At 37.5% G+C, this 15,956-nt stretch overlaps 1 protein-coding gene across 1 annotated transcript in view; it reads right to left on the bottom strand.

Annotated features, from left to right (window-relative positions):
- LOC107723268 (uncharacterized) overlaps positions 1 to 11,551 on the bottom strand; it is a 25,405-nt gene extending 13,854 nt beyond the window's left edge. Inside the window, exons 1-3 of the mRNA XM_016531838.1 lie at positions 11,485 to 11,551; positions 11,268 to 11,383; positions 9,227 to 9,796 (exon numbers count right to left, since the gene is read on the bottom strand). Coding sequence (XP_016387324.1) covers positions 9,227 to 9,796; positions 11,268 to 11,349 — 652 coding nt within the window. The 5' untranslated portion in view covers positions 11,350 to 11,383; positions 11,485 to 11,551. The remainder of the gene's footprint in view (positions 1 to 9,226; positions 9,797 to 11,267; positions 11,384 to 11,484) is intronic.
- Positions 11,552 to 15,956: the final 4,405 nt, after the last annotated feature.

The raw sequence follows: 15,956 nt of genomic DNA, 5'->3' as shown, positions 1-15,956 counted from the left end.
GGAACACTTCCCATAACACTCGATGTACTTGCTACATCGCTAGAAGAATGGCATCTACGCTAATGTTAGTCTGTTTCTCTCTTATTCCGAGGTCACCGTTGCCACCAGATCCAGTCTGTATCCAGATCAGATGGTCACTGCAGTCACCCGGATCCAGTACATATTCAGACCAGATGGTGGATCAGCACCTAGAGAGGACCTCTACAGCCCTGAAAAACAGCGGAGACCAGGACAACTAGATGAGCCCCAGAGACAGATCCCCAGTGAAGACCTTGTCTCCTAGACGGCCACCGGGACAAGACCACAGGAACCAGATGATTCCTCGGCACATTGTGCCTTTGCTAGCCTGGAATTGAACTGCTGGTTTTGTCTGGTCAGAGGAGAACTGGCCCCCCGACTGAGCTTGGTTTCTCCCAAGGTTTTTTCTCCATTCTGTCACCGATGGAGTTTTGGTTCCTTGCCGCTGTCGCCTCTGGCTTGCTTAGTTGGGGACACTTCATTTCCAGCGATATCGTTGACTTGATTGCAAATATACTATTTAAACTGAACTGAGCTGGATGATGACATCACTGAATTCAATGATGAACTGTCTTTAACTGGAAAATTAGTGTTTACTATTGTCATTTTGCATTATTGACACACTATTTTCCTAATTAATGCTGTTCAGTTGCTTTGACACAATCTGTATTGTTAAAAGCGCTATATAAATAAAGGTGACTTGACTTGACTATAAAATTGTCAAAAGATGATCAAACCGAAAAAGTTCACAGAATGCTAATTCATCCTTTAACAAAACACTTTAGACTGCGGGTCTTCTGCATCTTTAGGGGAAACAAAAGAAACAGACTGACTATTGACTGAAATACTGGAGGAATATAGTGGCATTTTCTAACTGCACCACTTTAGTCTTACGCTGTCGATATTGTATAGGCATATGAACAGTTACAGATGCCCTCTGTGGATGTTTGCTTATGTTTGGCTGGCTCTTCTTCATCCCAGTGGTCTTGGACATTATACTGACACCTATTGGTGTGGATGGAAGTTTTGTGGAAGGTTTTGTTAATCCACTTTACACTGGAGCTGTTTATCTTTTGCTTTGGTCACTTGTCTGTTTTTTTTTAGTTTAATAGCACAAATCAATAAAATGCACATTCTTTGAATCAGTCCCTCACAAAATGTTTGATTTCTCATTGCAAATGCTTGACTGGGTTCACTTGTAACAACTAATACATGTGAATTAGGGATATAAATGACATAAAGAGTTCTTTAAGTTTTGTAAAGTTGGTGCCAAGGTCTCTCTCAAAATGTACAGTATATGATGTTTAATGTGAACAATAAGTTACTATACATGTTCAGTGTTTCCCACAGACTTACACTCTATGTGTGGTGGCACTTGCTATTTTATCAGGCATTACATGCAAGATGAAATGAAAATGACATTGAAGCTTTTTGTGAATACAGTCGGTTCTCTTCAAAGATACATTCATATAAAAACACCCGTGCCGTGTCAAAGCGTACAGTGCTCATGTTTATTCAACGAGGTCAAAGCCTTTTGGAAATCTATTTGTGGCGGTCAGTGTTGATATTGCGGTGGGCCGCCACAAATAAATCAATGTATGGGAAACACTGATGTTTGGTATCATATGAAAAGTCTCAGTGTGTCTGGTACAGTGGTCTTATTACCCAGGTCTCCACCAACTCTCCAGGTCTAGGATCTTGATTAAAGATCCTAAACAAGCCGCTAAAACACTGAAATCTGAATAAACAAGCACAATTTAAAGCACAAAATTAAAAAGAATAATCAAGTGTAGAAATAAATTCTTAAAATAAATTGTTAGAAATTGACCAATAATCAATTGGCATCCTAACCTAAAATCAAGGTGGTAATAAAATGTAGTCAAATAAGAGTTAAACTGAAATTAAAATAAAAAGACAGAACACGTGGCAAACCTTCAGCCACATCACACCAATTTTGGATTCGGTGTGATGCTAGAATCGAAAACCTCGGTATCAATACTAAATTGATATCATAGGTGACAAATAAGCAGCTTTAAAAGATAACTGCAGTGAAAACAGTTTTATTAAGAACAATGCATGAACGACTAAATCTAAAGTAATTGGTTATAGTGTGGCACACATGCACTTTGAGCTTCTGATATGCTGTTATGTATGTGCGCTGATCAGTGTTGTGAATAAGTCTCAAGTAAATTGCCTGAACGATGCATTCACTTGTTGATCTCTTAACTCTTTGAACAAGTCAAGATGAGCCAGCAACAAATGCTTTTCAAATTTTGATGGGTCTCCAAGGCAATGATTTATAGCAATGTTAATATATAATATATATCAATATTTTTTCCAGTACTCGTATACTGCGCAACCCTACACCATTGGATATGTCGAAGGGCTAACTGGACCTTACAGTTTTCAAGTAGGTCTTTCTATCAGAAGTAATGAATACTGAAGAAAATTAATAATCGATTGTAAAATTAAAACACTGCATAGTCTTCACTGAATTAAACACACACAGATTCTTATTAAAGCTACAGAAGTTATAAAGCCAAGAACAGTGAGTGATTTTCTTTCTTTTGCTGTTTAATTCACATTAATGACACAGACAGCAGCAGGATTATTAGATGCATGAATGAAGTGAGGACACAAATAAAGAGTGCTGGTTTCTGGAAGTGTAGTGGTTCGAATCACGCATCACTTACCTTTCATAATGTATTATAGTATTAAAGGGGTCCTATTATGCTCTTTTACAAAGTCTTGATTTTGTTTTGGGGGTGTACTAGAACAGGCTCTCATACTAGGTTGTTCGAAAAACACATTATTTTTCAAACGTTGCAGATCTTTTTTATGCTCAAACAGCAACATTACAGACTAACTAAAGTTGAAAAAGTGAAAAAGCATAATAGAACCCCTTTAAAAGTGCTGTACATTTTTGTAGATGTACTTCCCAAAACCTGAAAATTGTACATTTGTAAGTTCCAGGCCTGGAAAACACAACAACAATAATTAAAAAGTTAATGTAATTTTCTGGTCATGCTCTAAAATATGTAACGAGCTAGAAATTGTTCTTTTTATAGGCATATGAGTGGATTAAAATTAGTTTGACGTATGTCTGTATAATTCAGCAGTTCACTTTGCCATCTAAAGTTAAAAAAGGGCTCCATTTTTTTATTTTTTTTTGTAGATGTAAAACCTGAAAATTGTACATTTGTAATTTCCAGGCTTGGAAAACTCACAATTAATAATAATAATAATAATAATAAAACTAATGCACATTTGTTTTCTGGTCATGCTCAGCTCTAAACTGGTCAGAAATTAACTGGCTAGAAATTATAATTTTTTTTTTTTTGCCAAATGAACTACAATTCATTTTACATGTATTAATTTAGTTTGTTTAGCTATCTAAAGTTAAAAGGTGACATGAGTTATTATTAAAGTTATTATTCGTGCCTTTCTGAATAAGGCATTTGGCTTTGCGCATGTTACATCACATGTCAGTCACATGTCTTCCCGTGGATCGTTCTTGATCAGAATAAGCTGTGAAGTGGACCAGACTTTATGCAGCAGTCATAATGTTGTCTATTAAAATCAGTGTTGCCATGACACCAGTAAAATTAAGTGCAGATTAAGACTGACCTAAAACCCGACTGCCCTAGAAAAAGCTTGACCTGCACATGAAAAAAACATTTATTTCTGTGCTCGAGTGATTGTTTTGAGTGGCATGTGGACGGTGTGCCGTGCTCTGGTCAGGCCGGGTGAACGGGAAATGTCCAGCATTTCTCAGAGGCAGGTGTTTAAATTAATGCAAGACCTCACTGAAGAAGTTCACTTTGAAACATTGCAGATTTTAGCTTATGATCTGCCCTCCTGTCAGCAGATATGAATCCCTCAATGCTAAACGCCACATTATCTGAACATGTTTCTTGAGCTCTCAGATGTTTCGTACAGTAGCAAAGATCAGGATGAAGACTGATTGCGCAGTGTTTCATCTGCAGTGCAAAAAAACTACTGAGCTTGTGGCTTTTGGGAATTCTCACTGTAACCCAATCTTTAATTTTCCACCTGGCATTCTCATGAATAGAGTTCAAATGGTGTTGCAATATGTTTTTGTATTACATACATTCCAGTAAAGGGAAAAAACACCATGTTCCTTTGGAGAGAGAATGATTAAAGTTTCTATGTTTGGACTCAGACTTTATACTGACACTTATCAGTGAGGGTGCAGGTGTTTCAACATTATATTTTTCCACTCGTACTCAGGGTTGCTGCAAACTTTGTACAATCATATTTAAGACTTTTTAAGACTTTTTTAAGACCCAAACAGAGAAAAAATAATACAATTTTTGTACAGCAAAACAAACAGCCATTAACAGTTTGTGACTCTAAAAAGATGATGATCATAATGTGACTTGCAACCAGATGAAAGATTGTAAGCACCGTAATTAATGCACAACTCTGTCTTACAAAACTGGATGAGACAAATTCAGTTCTCAAAATCATTGTGTACTTTATAGCAAAAACTTATTTAGATGACAATTGCTGGTGTATTTTTATGATCACTTAAGATGCTGTAGTTTGATTTTAATCAAAGCACATTGATAAACAATCCTCAACTTTCTAAAACAGTTTAAACAAAGCTGTAACGTTACAATATAGCCTAACATTCATGAGATCAGGGATTATTACAGGATGACTAGACTGAATTTTTGATTTAGTGTAAGGTGTTGACCTGCTACAGCACAATAATTACTGTTCATATTTCATGGTGTAGGTTGTAAACTATTCTAGCACTTGCAGCCCCATAAAAATCAAATACACTCATTGATTTTTATTTTGAGACAAGCATTCACTATTTATGTATTTTTGTGCACTAATAATGTATTTTTGACTTGCCTTGAATTTGTCCAATAAATCCTCAGCTGTGGAATGGCCCAGGAACTGAGAACCATAGTAGCGGGAGCAAACGTACGTTCCCGTTTCATCCGTTGTCCAGTATGAAGGTTGAAGGTCTAGTTGTTTGTTGTCCTGTTCATGCTTTCGTCGAACATAACGACGAACGATTCGTCATTAATTTTTGTTGTCAGCTGTCTTTTAATAAACGGCGCGATACCAAACCTGGCTATGTACGCAGTTTTATCTCTGCCACATGTGAATGTTTTTACATGCTCCGAATCGGGAAACATTGCCTTGAAAAGTGTGTGGATGTCATCGTTTGACATACATGATTGGTGTCGACTTATCGTATGCAGAATCCACAACAATTCAGCCCTCAGGGTACAAGCCTGTGAAAAACTCGACGAAACACTTGGCTGAACATTGTGATTCAGACCAACATTACCAGTCGGTGATCCACCAGGAGTTGATGTACTAGGCGCAGACACGTAAGACTCCATTGGCACCGTACTTCTTCGAATACTGGCGTAACGTCGGTGCTTTTCCGATTTCATATGGGACTCCACCGCTTTAACTCCCATTGTCCCGAGTTTAAAGGTTTTTTGGCACATCTTGCAAGTCGCCTCATGCTCGTTGCTTGTACCAGCTAACCAATCTCTATATTTAACATCCTCGAGCCAAATCACATTGAACTTGCATTTACCCATTTTGTTCTCCTGTTCCTTTCGCACGCACCACGCAGGACAAGTACGTACACGCTGCCGTAAATGCCGTGCACGATCACATGAGCAAGCAAATACACAAAGAATAATAAATCGTATAACGCCAATTAGTTTTAATTTTGTAAACTTTTGTATGTCTAAGACAAAATGCCATCTACAATTTAAGACCTCGCATAAGTAAAAATAAGACATTAAGACTTTTTATGACCTTAAATTTGCAAAATCAAATTTAATACTTTTAAAGACTTTTTAAGGACCCGCGGGAACCCTGTTACTCCTGTCTCTCTGGACTCTGACTCAGGCTCTGTAGTCATGCTGTGTGTGTGTGTGTGTATTACGCTTGTTTTGTTTATTTTGTTGTTGTTTGTTTATTTTTCTGATAGTCAAATCACTGTAAAATAAAATGAATTTTTCTATTACTAATATTCACACTTTGTTGAAACAGAACATATATGTCACATGTTTTTTAAGCATTTCAAACAGAGCTGCTCAATTAATTGAAATAAAACTGAAACTGAAAACAAAGGCTGTGATTTAATTAAACAAATATATGCACAAAATGAAGTGCAACATTGTATTCATTTACACGTGAGCAGCTCATGATCCAGTATTTTCAGCGTTTCAAAGCAACTCAATTCACAGAAAATGAGCCACATGAACGCCATCTCCGTATCTACTCTTTAACATGCATATGGAAACAAAACATGCACCAACCATCTTCACAAACTTTTAATGAGAAGCCCTTATTAACAAAATAATCCGTAAAAAACTATAAAAATATCATTATAATCATACTGATATATAATCATAAAATTCTGACCTATGTATACTGTGTATATATAATTGTCCAAATCGTGCAGCCCTATTTTCAAGGCATATTTTGGCGTTCATGTCTCCTCACCTCAAGTGCTCTAAATTTGGCTACAATGAAATCTAATTTCTAATGTTCCAGTGACATTATTCCATTAATAATGATTAGTACGGATGGTGAATGAATTATTTGATTGCCTCACTCTCCTGGACAGAAAGAACAGCAGCAGAAAGGGCTGAAAGAGCTTGAACCAATGTTAATATTGCAGTGTTGAACTGAATCTAAATTTGGAGCTAAATGGTGCGAGGTGAACAAAAATGTTATGTTGGGTTATGATGAGGGTTTGTGCTAATGATCCGTGCTGAGGTTGAAAAGTTCTTTATGAAAGCCCATATGTGGGCGACTAACAGAGTTCACGAGAGACTAAACCACCTGAGACTATATATTCTATAATTTAATGCATTTCCATCTATAATAATTGCTACTGTCAATTTTCTTGCCTTTTTTCGTATCCTCAAATTAAAAGTATTCATTATAAAGCGAGAGTAATGCCGTTTTCAACCTGCTTCTTAAAAAAAAAAAAAAAAGATACAAAACAGTCAGAAGGCTACAACTGCTACATTTTCACTCATTTAAGCAGTAATTACTTGAATGAGGTGTTTAATATGGCTGCCAGTAAAGCCAGATTCCCGACGCAAAGAATGAAAGTTGAAAATGCCAACCACTTCTGGCGGTTCATTAAAGTATTCCCACAAAACTACATCTAAATCAGGAATTGTTATTGCCAATTAAAGGGGCAATAATGTACAGTATGTGGAAAATAATGTGTTTTTTGAACCTTAAACAGCATAAACACATTTCATTACACCAAATACACAACATAATGTTCTTTTTAGCAACATCATATGACCCCTTTAACAGAATGTTCCCCTGCCTTTAAAATGATAATGCAAAACAATATAACCATAGTCAGTGAATGGGACTGTCTTTTATACAGAACGGAGGCTGTTACTAGGGCTGTGCAAAAAATCGAATGCGATTTTCAAATGCATCTTGTCAGTAAAGCCGCTCCTGTGATTAGTAGTAAACACAAAATCGCGTTCAAAATCGGCAATGTTTTGTGTAGCTTGTCAGTGAACTACGGCTATTTGTAGTAAATGCCGCTCCATCTGAACGCATGTGCTGGAGATTTACTACTAATCACAGGAGCGGCTTTACTGACGAAAATCGCATTTGATTTTTTGCACAGCCCTAGCTGTTACCATCCACACACTGAATTCATACTGTAATCTATTTTTATGAAGCATCATGTAGTTCCAGACATTGGATTTTGCCAGAAAACACAATTTCAGTCCGCCGGTGTATTTGTTCAAGCGATTAAGCTGTAGACTGAGAGGGAAAGTCGTGACACGAGTGAACTCACAGTAAACTGAAGTAAACACCTTCTAGAGTTACAGCGTTCAGTAACATGAGCGTCAGGGAATCTGTGTGGTCCGGTCTCATCTCAAACGCTTCAGGTATTCAGCAAATAAAGGGGGGCATGGACTGATCTCACCCCTGCACTTGGAGCCAATTTGTAACATTCTTTTATTTATAAGAATCAATTACTTGGAGGGAAAACGGGCTGCTTGTTATATCTCAACAGAGAGCGCCTCCCCTGTGGAGCATCTGATAATGAGACCACACAGAGAGCGTGTATCCCGCTCCTGACAGACTCCGGATCCTCCCTAACGCATCAGACACACTCCAGCTTCATGCCATATGCTCCGCTCGACCCAGAGTCAAAAGGCAAAGGAGCAGAGTTCTGCTCATGTCTGGGATTTCTATGAGAAATGCATGAGAACGCTACTGAAAACATGTATTCGTATCAGACTGCTGACCTTTAACTGTGTGCCACTACTGAGAGTTCTTCCGTCAACCTAATATCTGCCACTACAGTAAACAGTTATGGCAAGCCTATGACAATAATATAGTGCAGCAGCCCCTCTGAAGCCCGATGACGTGATCTAACACAGTCTCTCTACACTCTCAAAGTACTTTTGTGTATTATGCATTAAACGTAAACAATATACAGTATGTTCTATATACACTCCGGTCAAAAGTTTGGGATCAGTAAGACTGAATAAAAAGTTAAAAAGAACAGCATTTATTCAAAATTTAAATATTTTCTAACAATGCTGTCACTTCTTAACAATTGAACACTCCTGTATTTTTGATCAAATAAATGCAGCCTTGATGAACATAAGAAAAAAAATCGTTCTGATCCCAAACTTTTGACCGGTAGTGTACATAATATCTTTAAATGAATAGTTTTATATTTCTCTAGTCAGTGCTCCATAGGACTAAAGCCGTTAAGAACACAGTTTTGCACCTTTCTCTTTTTGTCTGATTTTCAAATACTTTTTGCTTCAAATTGTAATGTTGTTTCACCTTGCTTGGATTTTCATGGCTTATAAACAGAGACATCTTTGGGAAAAGTTTAACCACAAACTTTCTAAATTCCAGTTAGCCAAATAAATCAAGCACTTAAGTGTTCTAGAATTTTTCTCAATATTTAGATATTTTTGCACCCTCAGATTCCAGATTTTCAAATAGTTGTATCTCAGCCAAACATTGTCCGATCCTAACAAACCATACATCAATGGAAAGCTTATTTATTCAGCTTTCAGATGATGTATAAATCTCAATTTAGAAAAATTGACCTTTATGACTGGTTTTGTAGTCCAGGGTCACATTTCATTTTAGGTGGAGGACTGAACACTGATTTGTTGAGTGTTTAGACTCAGGTTACCGTGTCCTGTAGAGGACGGCCGTGAGGATCTCTGGATGGAGGCGTGCGCGGCTCTAGGGATGAATGTGTTTGTACAGGTAGGATGGATCTGTCGAGACGTTTCTTCAGTAGATGCGTTGCGTGCGGAGGCCCATGTGACACACACAGACGAGCTGTTGGCCAGTGGATGCGGCGGCGGGAGGCAGCGCTGTAAGACGATGTGTTCACACTCCAGAGCTGCAGCGTTCGGCTGATCGCTGCCTGATTTCCACAGAGTTCTCCTGGTTCTGACAGCAGAAGTGCGAGTCTTGCTTGCTCTTGATTCAGTCTCCGCAGCAGTCGAAGGATTGGGTGGCGCTTCGATAACGGTGCAGTCCCCATTTTGGCTTTTGCTCCGGATGTGTCCATTTTGCAGCGAGTTGCATTTGGTTTTGTTACCATGTTTAGATGCATTACAGCTTTCTGTGCTTTGGGTTACATTATTTTGGCCCTGGTCTCCCGTTTGAGCAGCAGAACTGTCTGTGTTTTGGGTCTTGCTGATTGCATCTGCGTCGTCTAAACCGTCAGAGGCATCTATGCTGATACCTGCAGCTGCGTCATGAAAGAGAAAGTACACGAGCTTGTTATTATCAGTCAAATATTACATCCTAAAAGACAAACATCTCTCACACACCTGGAGAATCTTCCACATTGCCATAGCGTGCTCAACTCTATCAACAACATTAACCAAAACGTACAGAATTACTATTGACAACTATGTTATGTTGGTATTAAGCTCACAATAAAATTTGGGCTCTGTTCTCATGCTCTGAATAATTTAAATTAAATAAAAAAAAGTTAATTAATTCAACTCAGAAATTTATAGTAAATTTCACAAATAATTACAAAGAAACAATGAGTAACTCATTGAATTAAACATGAAATTTTGGAAACTGAAATAGTATTTTCTCATAACACATCCTTGAGTAATCTGTTTTATTTACAACTTCAAATGTGGAAATTGGAGATGCAAGTTTAAGCAAAGATGTTTCATCTGCTGTGTATCAACAATCAAGTTTGAAGAAATCTGACCTGCAAATTTATATAGCACTAATGCATCTCACCAAAAGCGGATGTAAAAGTTACAGACTCTTTTAAACTGAGAGAGGTCTTTCCTTTAGGGTTCACATTGCTTTTTATCCATTTAAGGAAACGTCCAGTGATCAGGGGCTGCCAAGGCACAAAAAGGACCAAAAAACACCATAAAAGAACCACATAACAGTAGTTCGTATGCATTTGTTTCTTCTGCAGAACATAAAAGAAGATATTTGAAAGAACAGCATCGGAGCCCACTGACTTTAAATGTATGGACAAAAAACATTTTTCATTTTTCAAAATATCTTCTTTTACGTTACACTGAAGCAAGTAAGACAGACAGGTTTGAAAGAGCATCAGGGAGAATCAATGAAACGAGTTTATTTGTAGGATACTCTAAAAACTCTAAAACTGCAGTCATGTTCATGTTCAAATTGCTCCTTGTACCTGAAGATCACACAAATTTGAATATGTGTGATGGATAATTTGATTTCAGAGCTGCGATGGAGGGGAAGATAATTAATGAATAATATTGTCAGTCTGTCACCTCACACTCACATCATCTAACCCTAAACTAATCCTTTAAATTAGCAAAAATCTGTACATATAATACACAAAAACCTCTAAAATACTGAAATTATAGAAATAGTTTACCCAAATTTACTCATATCATTCCAAACCCATACGACTTTGGTTAATCTTCAAAACACAAATTAAGATATTTATAATGAAACCTGAGAGACTTCTGTCTCTCCATTCAAAGTCCATGTAACCAAAACTTAACAGATCCAAAAAGTCATAAAAATATCTTAATTTGTGTTTTGAGGATGAGCCAAAGACATGGAGGAGAGTAAATGACTACAGAAGTTTCATTTTTGGGTGAACTATTCTTTTTGGAGCTGCTATTGTTATTGAAACACACTTTTATGACGTGTATTGTGTCATATTTCATGCGCTGCCTTATAAAACATGAGGAAATGTCACTCACTCTCTCTGTTCTCAGCGCTGTTCCTCTCGACTCTGCCACACTTCGTGCCCAGAAACACGCTGGCAGACTTATTCTTCTGCATGTAGAACGTAAGGACTTCCTCCAAGTCACTTTCACTGGAAGAACAAGCAAAAACGGCCACTGAAAAAGCCCCAGCAGAACCCAGAGCGAGCCAGTCATCCTCTCTATGTGTCCTGGTAAAGTGAATCACACCGACCTCGCCTCCAGAATAAACTCCTGGAAAACACTGGAGTTGATGCAGCGCCCTTCATCTGGAATCCTGTCCAAACTCTCCACCATTTGCTTGGTTTCCTGAGGATTATTAAACAAAGTTGACTTAAAGAGGTCATGCATTGCATTTGTTTTACTTTATAATGACGCCTGAGGTCCACTTATAATGTTACAAAATCCATCATGATGATTTCAACCCTCAGTTTTAGGGTCATGTTGTCTTGACGTTTTAATTTTAACTGCTTGCACAGTTATAATTGTCAAAGTAAACCGTGCAATGTGTTACAGTATAGAATCAAATCCATACAGGGGTTGGACAAAATAATGTGCGCACCTGGCAATACTTCTTTATTATGGTGTTTTATCACCATTCAGATCATCTGCCAGTTGCTTCAGAGATGTTAAAGGAGAGAAACAGTTACGTTTACAGACGCTCCTGTTAAATGAACGTCCATGATTTGTCCTGGAAGTCACTGATTATTAACTTAATAACTTTATACTACACTTATATAAAATCTAGAGTACATAGACTATGAAAAAAGTGCTTGTTTTCCTTATTGCATACGATATTAACCCCCACTATACTGGGTGTTCATATTATTTTGCCCAAACCCTGTATTAATTACAACGAGTTTCTATTAAAACCCAAGAGATTACCGGGCAATTATTACTGTAAGCGGGATGTGACAAAACACTGCATTAAAGCCGCTACACAGGTTGAACTGAAATCAGCAGGATAAAATCACCTCAGTAGAAAACCTAACAACAATACCCCAATATACGGCTTGATCGTTTTGGTGAAAAATGAAATAAATAGATATGAACCTGTAACAGGCGAGGCATTAGGATTGACATGTTAACTCATGCTTGTGTGTTGCAACATTACTCTCGGGTCTGATAAGAGTTGTTGGCACTGCATCATTATTAAATAAATGACTCTTTACAGAGCATGTGCTGAACTGTATCTGCATTGTGAAAGAATCCACTGTAAAATTTAGCAAACAATGAATTAGAAATGACAAACTTACCATTGCCATCATTTAGAACACCCTAGCAACCACCCAAAACACCATAGCAACCAGACAGCAAGGCATTTCTAACGGTTTTTAAACTGTTCAAGGCTTATATAACCATCAAACCTCTGCCAAAACGCCAGAGCAAACTGCACAGGTCCTATAAAAGCTTCAAACCAACCTTCAAACTATTTCAGCTTTGATCAAGCCAACACACTTCTAGTTTTCACCTGTTACTTGATTTTATTCATTATCGGCCTGCTGATCCACAAACCTGGTTATAGAGCTGTATGAAGTTCCCGAGCTGATGGGAGAGGATGCGCTGGCGGTCTGACAGACACAGCTGACGGCTGGGCTCCTCCAGACACATGTCCTGACGCAGGTTACTGCTGGCTCTCTTCAGAAAGCGAACCACCAGCTCCTGAGAACCACACGGTCAACAGCACCCGTCCCATCAGAGCAAAGCCTTTAGCACTCACATTAATAAAGTAGGCATAAAATGAACAGCATCAAAGGTGCACAAAAGATCAACGTTTCTGTAATACCACAAAAAACATGTCCGTGAGGAGGATCAGCGGTCTCATGAAGTGTGTGAGAAGTGACACTGACCTCTTTTCTGCATTTAACCTCAATTTGACCTCAAATCAATCATGTTTTCTACAGATGAAAAAGCCGTAATTTAAATGTTCCCCATCACCATTGTGTTCCTGAGCAAGACTGTTATTGCATTGTTTTATAATTGCTGATCGATATACATACGAGCCAGATTACTGTATGTACAGTATATTGACCGACTCTCAAATTTCACATCTCTGAAATCTCATTTGCGTGTGCGTTTCTAAAAGTGTTGCAATAATGACATTGAGAAGCTGCAAATTATCAGGGAAGACTATCAAGGAATAACAGCTTGCGTTTTGGTCTGTTCCTAACGCAAAACTATCAAATGACTCAGACAATATTATATATTACAAGAATGTTTTTGTAGTGATTTTTTTCATTGTATTGAAAAGGGCAGCTTGAGTCTTATATTCCACAGAAGAAAGTCAGTGAAACGGGTTTAGAACATCATGAGGGTGATTAACCCCTACATTAGACTCAAATTCTGGCTACGATTTTTATGGTGAGGGACTAATTGACCCTAACTGGATTTAATACAAATTCCAAAAAATCACACTATGGAAAACACACACACACACACACACAAATAACAGTAAACATTAATTTAACATTAATTCTCACGTAAAAAAAAAAAAAATTGTGAATATGATTTTAAAACCTGCATATAAAAACTACTTTGGGGCAGTCGTGGCCTAATGGCCACATGTCACACCCCTTTCACTTTTTAAACTTTTTTTTCACAAAATATGAATACTGTATAGTACGGAGCCCGGGAAGTCACCTGTAGGAGAAAAAAAAACAATCAGGTACGGTTTACAAAATCTGAGCGCACGGATTGGAAATTCGTGGGTACGGTTTATTAATCCGTGGGCACGATTTGTTAAACCGAGGGAACAGTTTAAGAATTCGTGAGTACGGTTTATAAACTGAGGGAACGGATTGCAAAACCGTCGCCACGGATTGTTTTTTTTTCTCCTACAGGTGACTTCCCGGGCTCCGTAGTATTGCAATATACAGCACTGAGATTTTTTTTATTTATTTTATTTTTTTTTTAAAGAAAAGAAGTGTGGAAAAGCACTTTTTCTGAAACTCAAGCAGTAACCAACTCCGAAAAATCATAGATTCATGCATGTTTTGTGAACAAGCATGAACTGATAAATAATGTACGCCTTTAATGCAGTTTCTCTGGAAAAAGCATTTGCCAAATGCATAAACGTAAATGTCAATACCCTCAGAGGGTACTTGAGAAACTGACATAACAAAAGACATTATTTTATTTTGGGTTTGAGCAACTGCGTTTAACCATGAAATATTATAATCATAAAAATCATAATTCATAATCATAATTAACATTTCACAACATATCAAAGTGTCAAACTGACCCGCAACATTAAATGATGGCATTTATGGGGTGAACTGACTCTATAATTTTTGTCAGGTACTGTATGTGAAAGAGATATTTCAATAAAAGCTGACATGGTTTATCATCTGAGTCCTGTGTCCAGGCTGGGCTCCTGTCGGCTCTGCTCTCGGCCAGATGTCTTTTAGTTATTTCTGTTTCAAAGCTGAAATTACACGCTTCAGCTGTAATGATGACTCCATCTTGTAAACCTGCTTCGTGTTGTTTGGCTCCACTTCGAAGACTTTTGTGTAAATTAGAGCATTCTGGGAAATTAAGTGTTCATTCACTTACAGTTAAACTGAAAAGTTTAATGAAATGCATGCTTATGTGTGTAACTTTATGACTACATGTTTATAGGTCAGTCATACATGGAAAAAAATATTATTAAAACTACATTTAAAGCAGTTATGTATCTGTATGAATTAATTGCAGTGAAAGTAATCGGTCGATTATACTGAAGATTACTGGAGTAATCGGATAATTATTTTGTAACCTAAGTGAACAACAGACTTTAAAATGACTTCAAATACATATATGATTTAAACTTTTACTCTGGAGTTGCCATGAACAGTTAGCATATTTAGAGAGATGATGATGTATTCTCCTGTGTTGGCGAAGGTTTATAAATGATTTAACTTATAAATCTGATAGAATGGTGCACACTGTTCCCAGATGAACGTTATAAGCATCACAGCATATGCAGAGATGGTTGCTTGTGCGGAGCAGCATTTACTGTGAACGGAGCCGTAACCCACACGCATATAAATAAAGCGCATATTAAACCCACAGCGCATATATTCACTTTCATTGAATAGCAACCTTCGTGAATTCACAAAAGCATTATACTTTATTATGATTTTTAAATGGTTTTAATATTTTGTGCCGCCTTAGAAAACGGTCTAATAACCGCCACTTCAAATAAATAAATGCGCCTCTTCCGGTATTTGCCGGTTAATCGACACGGGCAAAATGCAATCGAGGATTTATTATTTTTTTTTTTTTATAATCGAGTACTTGAATTTAAATCAAGGAATCGTGACAGCCCTAATAATCTATATACCATTCAAAAGTTTGGGATCAGTAAGATTTTTAAAGTATAATGTATTTTAAATATATTAAAGGGGTTTGTGATCGGAGAAACGACAAACAACAAGCGCTACTCTACACTGCTCAGAACTCGCTTTTGAATCATCAGTGGCAAATCCTTTAAAGGGGTGGTTGGCTGGGTTTTTTCTAGGCTTGATTGTGTTTATGGGGTGCAGTCTAACATGTGTTCATGCTTCGTTTTTTAAAAAACGCATAATTTTTCACATAATTTACCTTTATTCCACACCGATCTGTCCCTTCTCTAACAAACGCCTCGATTATTTCCTGTTTTTATGAAGCCCCTCCCTCAGAAATACGCGATGGGCTGAGATTGGTCAG

This window comes from Sinocyclocheilus rhinocerous, unplaced genomic scaffold (assembly GCF_001515625.1).
Source record: "Sinocyclocheilus rhinocerous isolate Xijiao unplaced genomic scaffold, SAMN03320098_v1.1 scaffold364, whole genome shotgun sequence".
Taxonomy (NCBI): domain Eukaryota; kingdom Metazoa; phylum Chordata; class Actinopteri; order Cypriniformes; family Cyprinidae; genus Sinocyclocheilus; species Sinocyclocheilus rhinocerous.
This window is presented reverse-complemented; position numbering and strand designations above follow the sequence as displayed.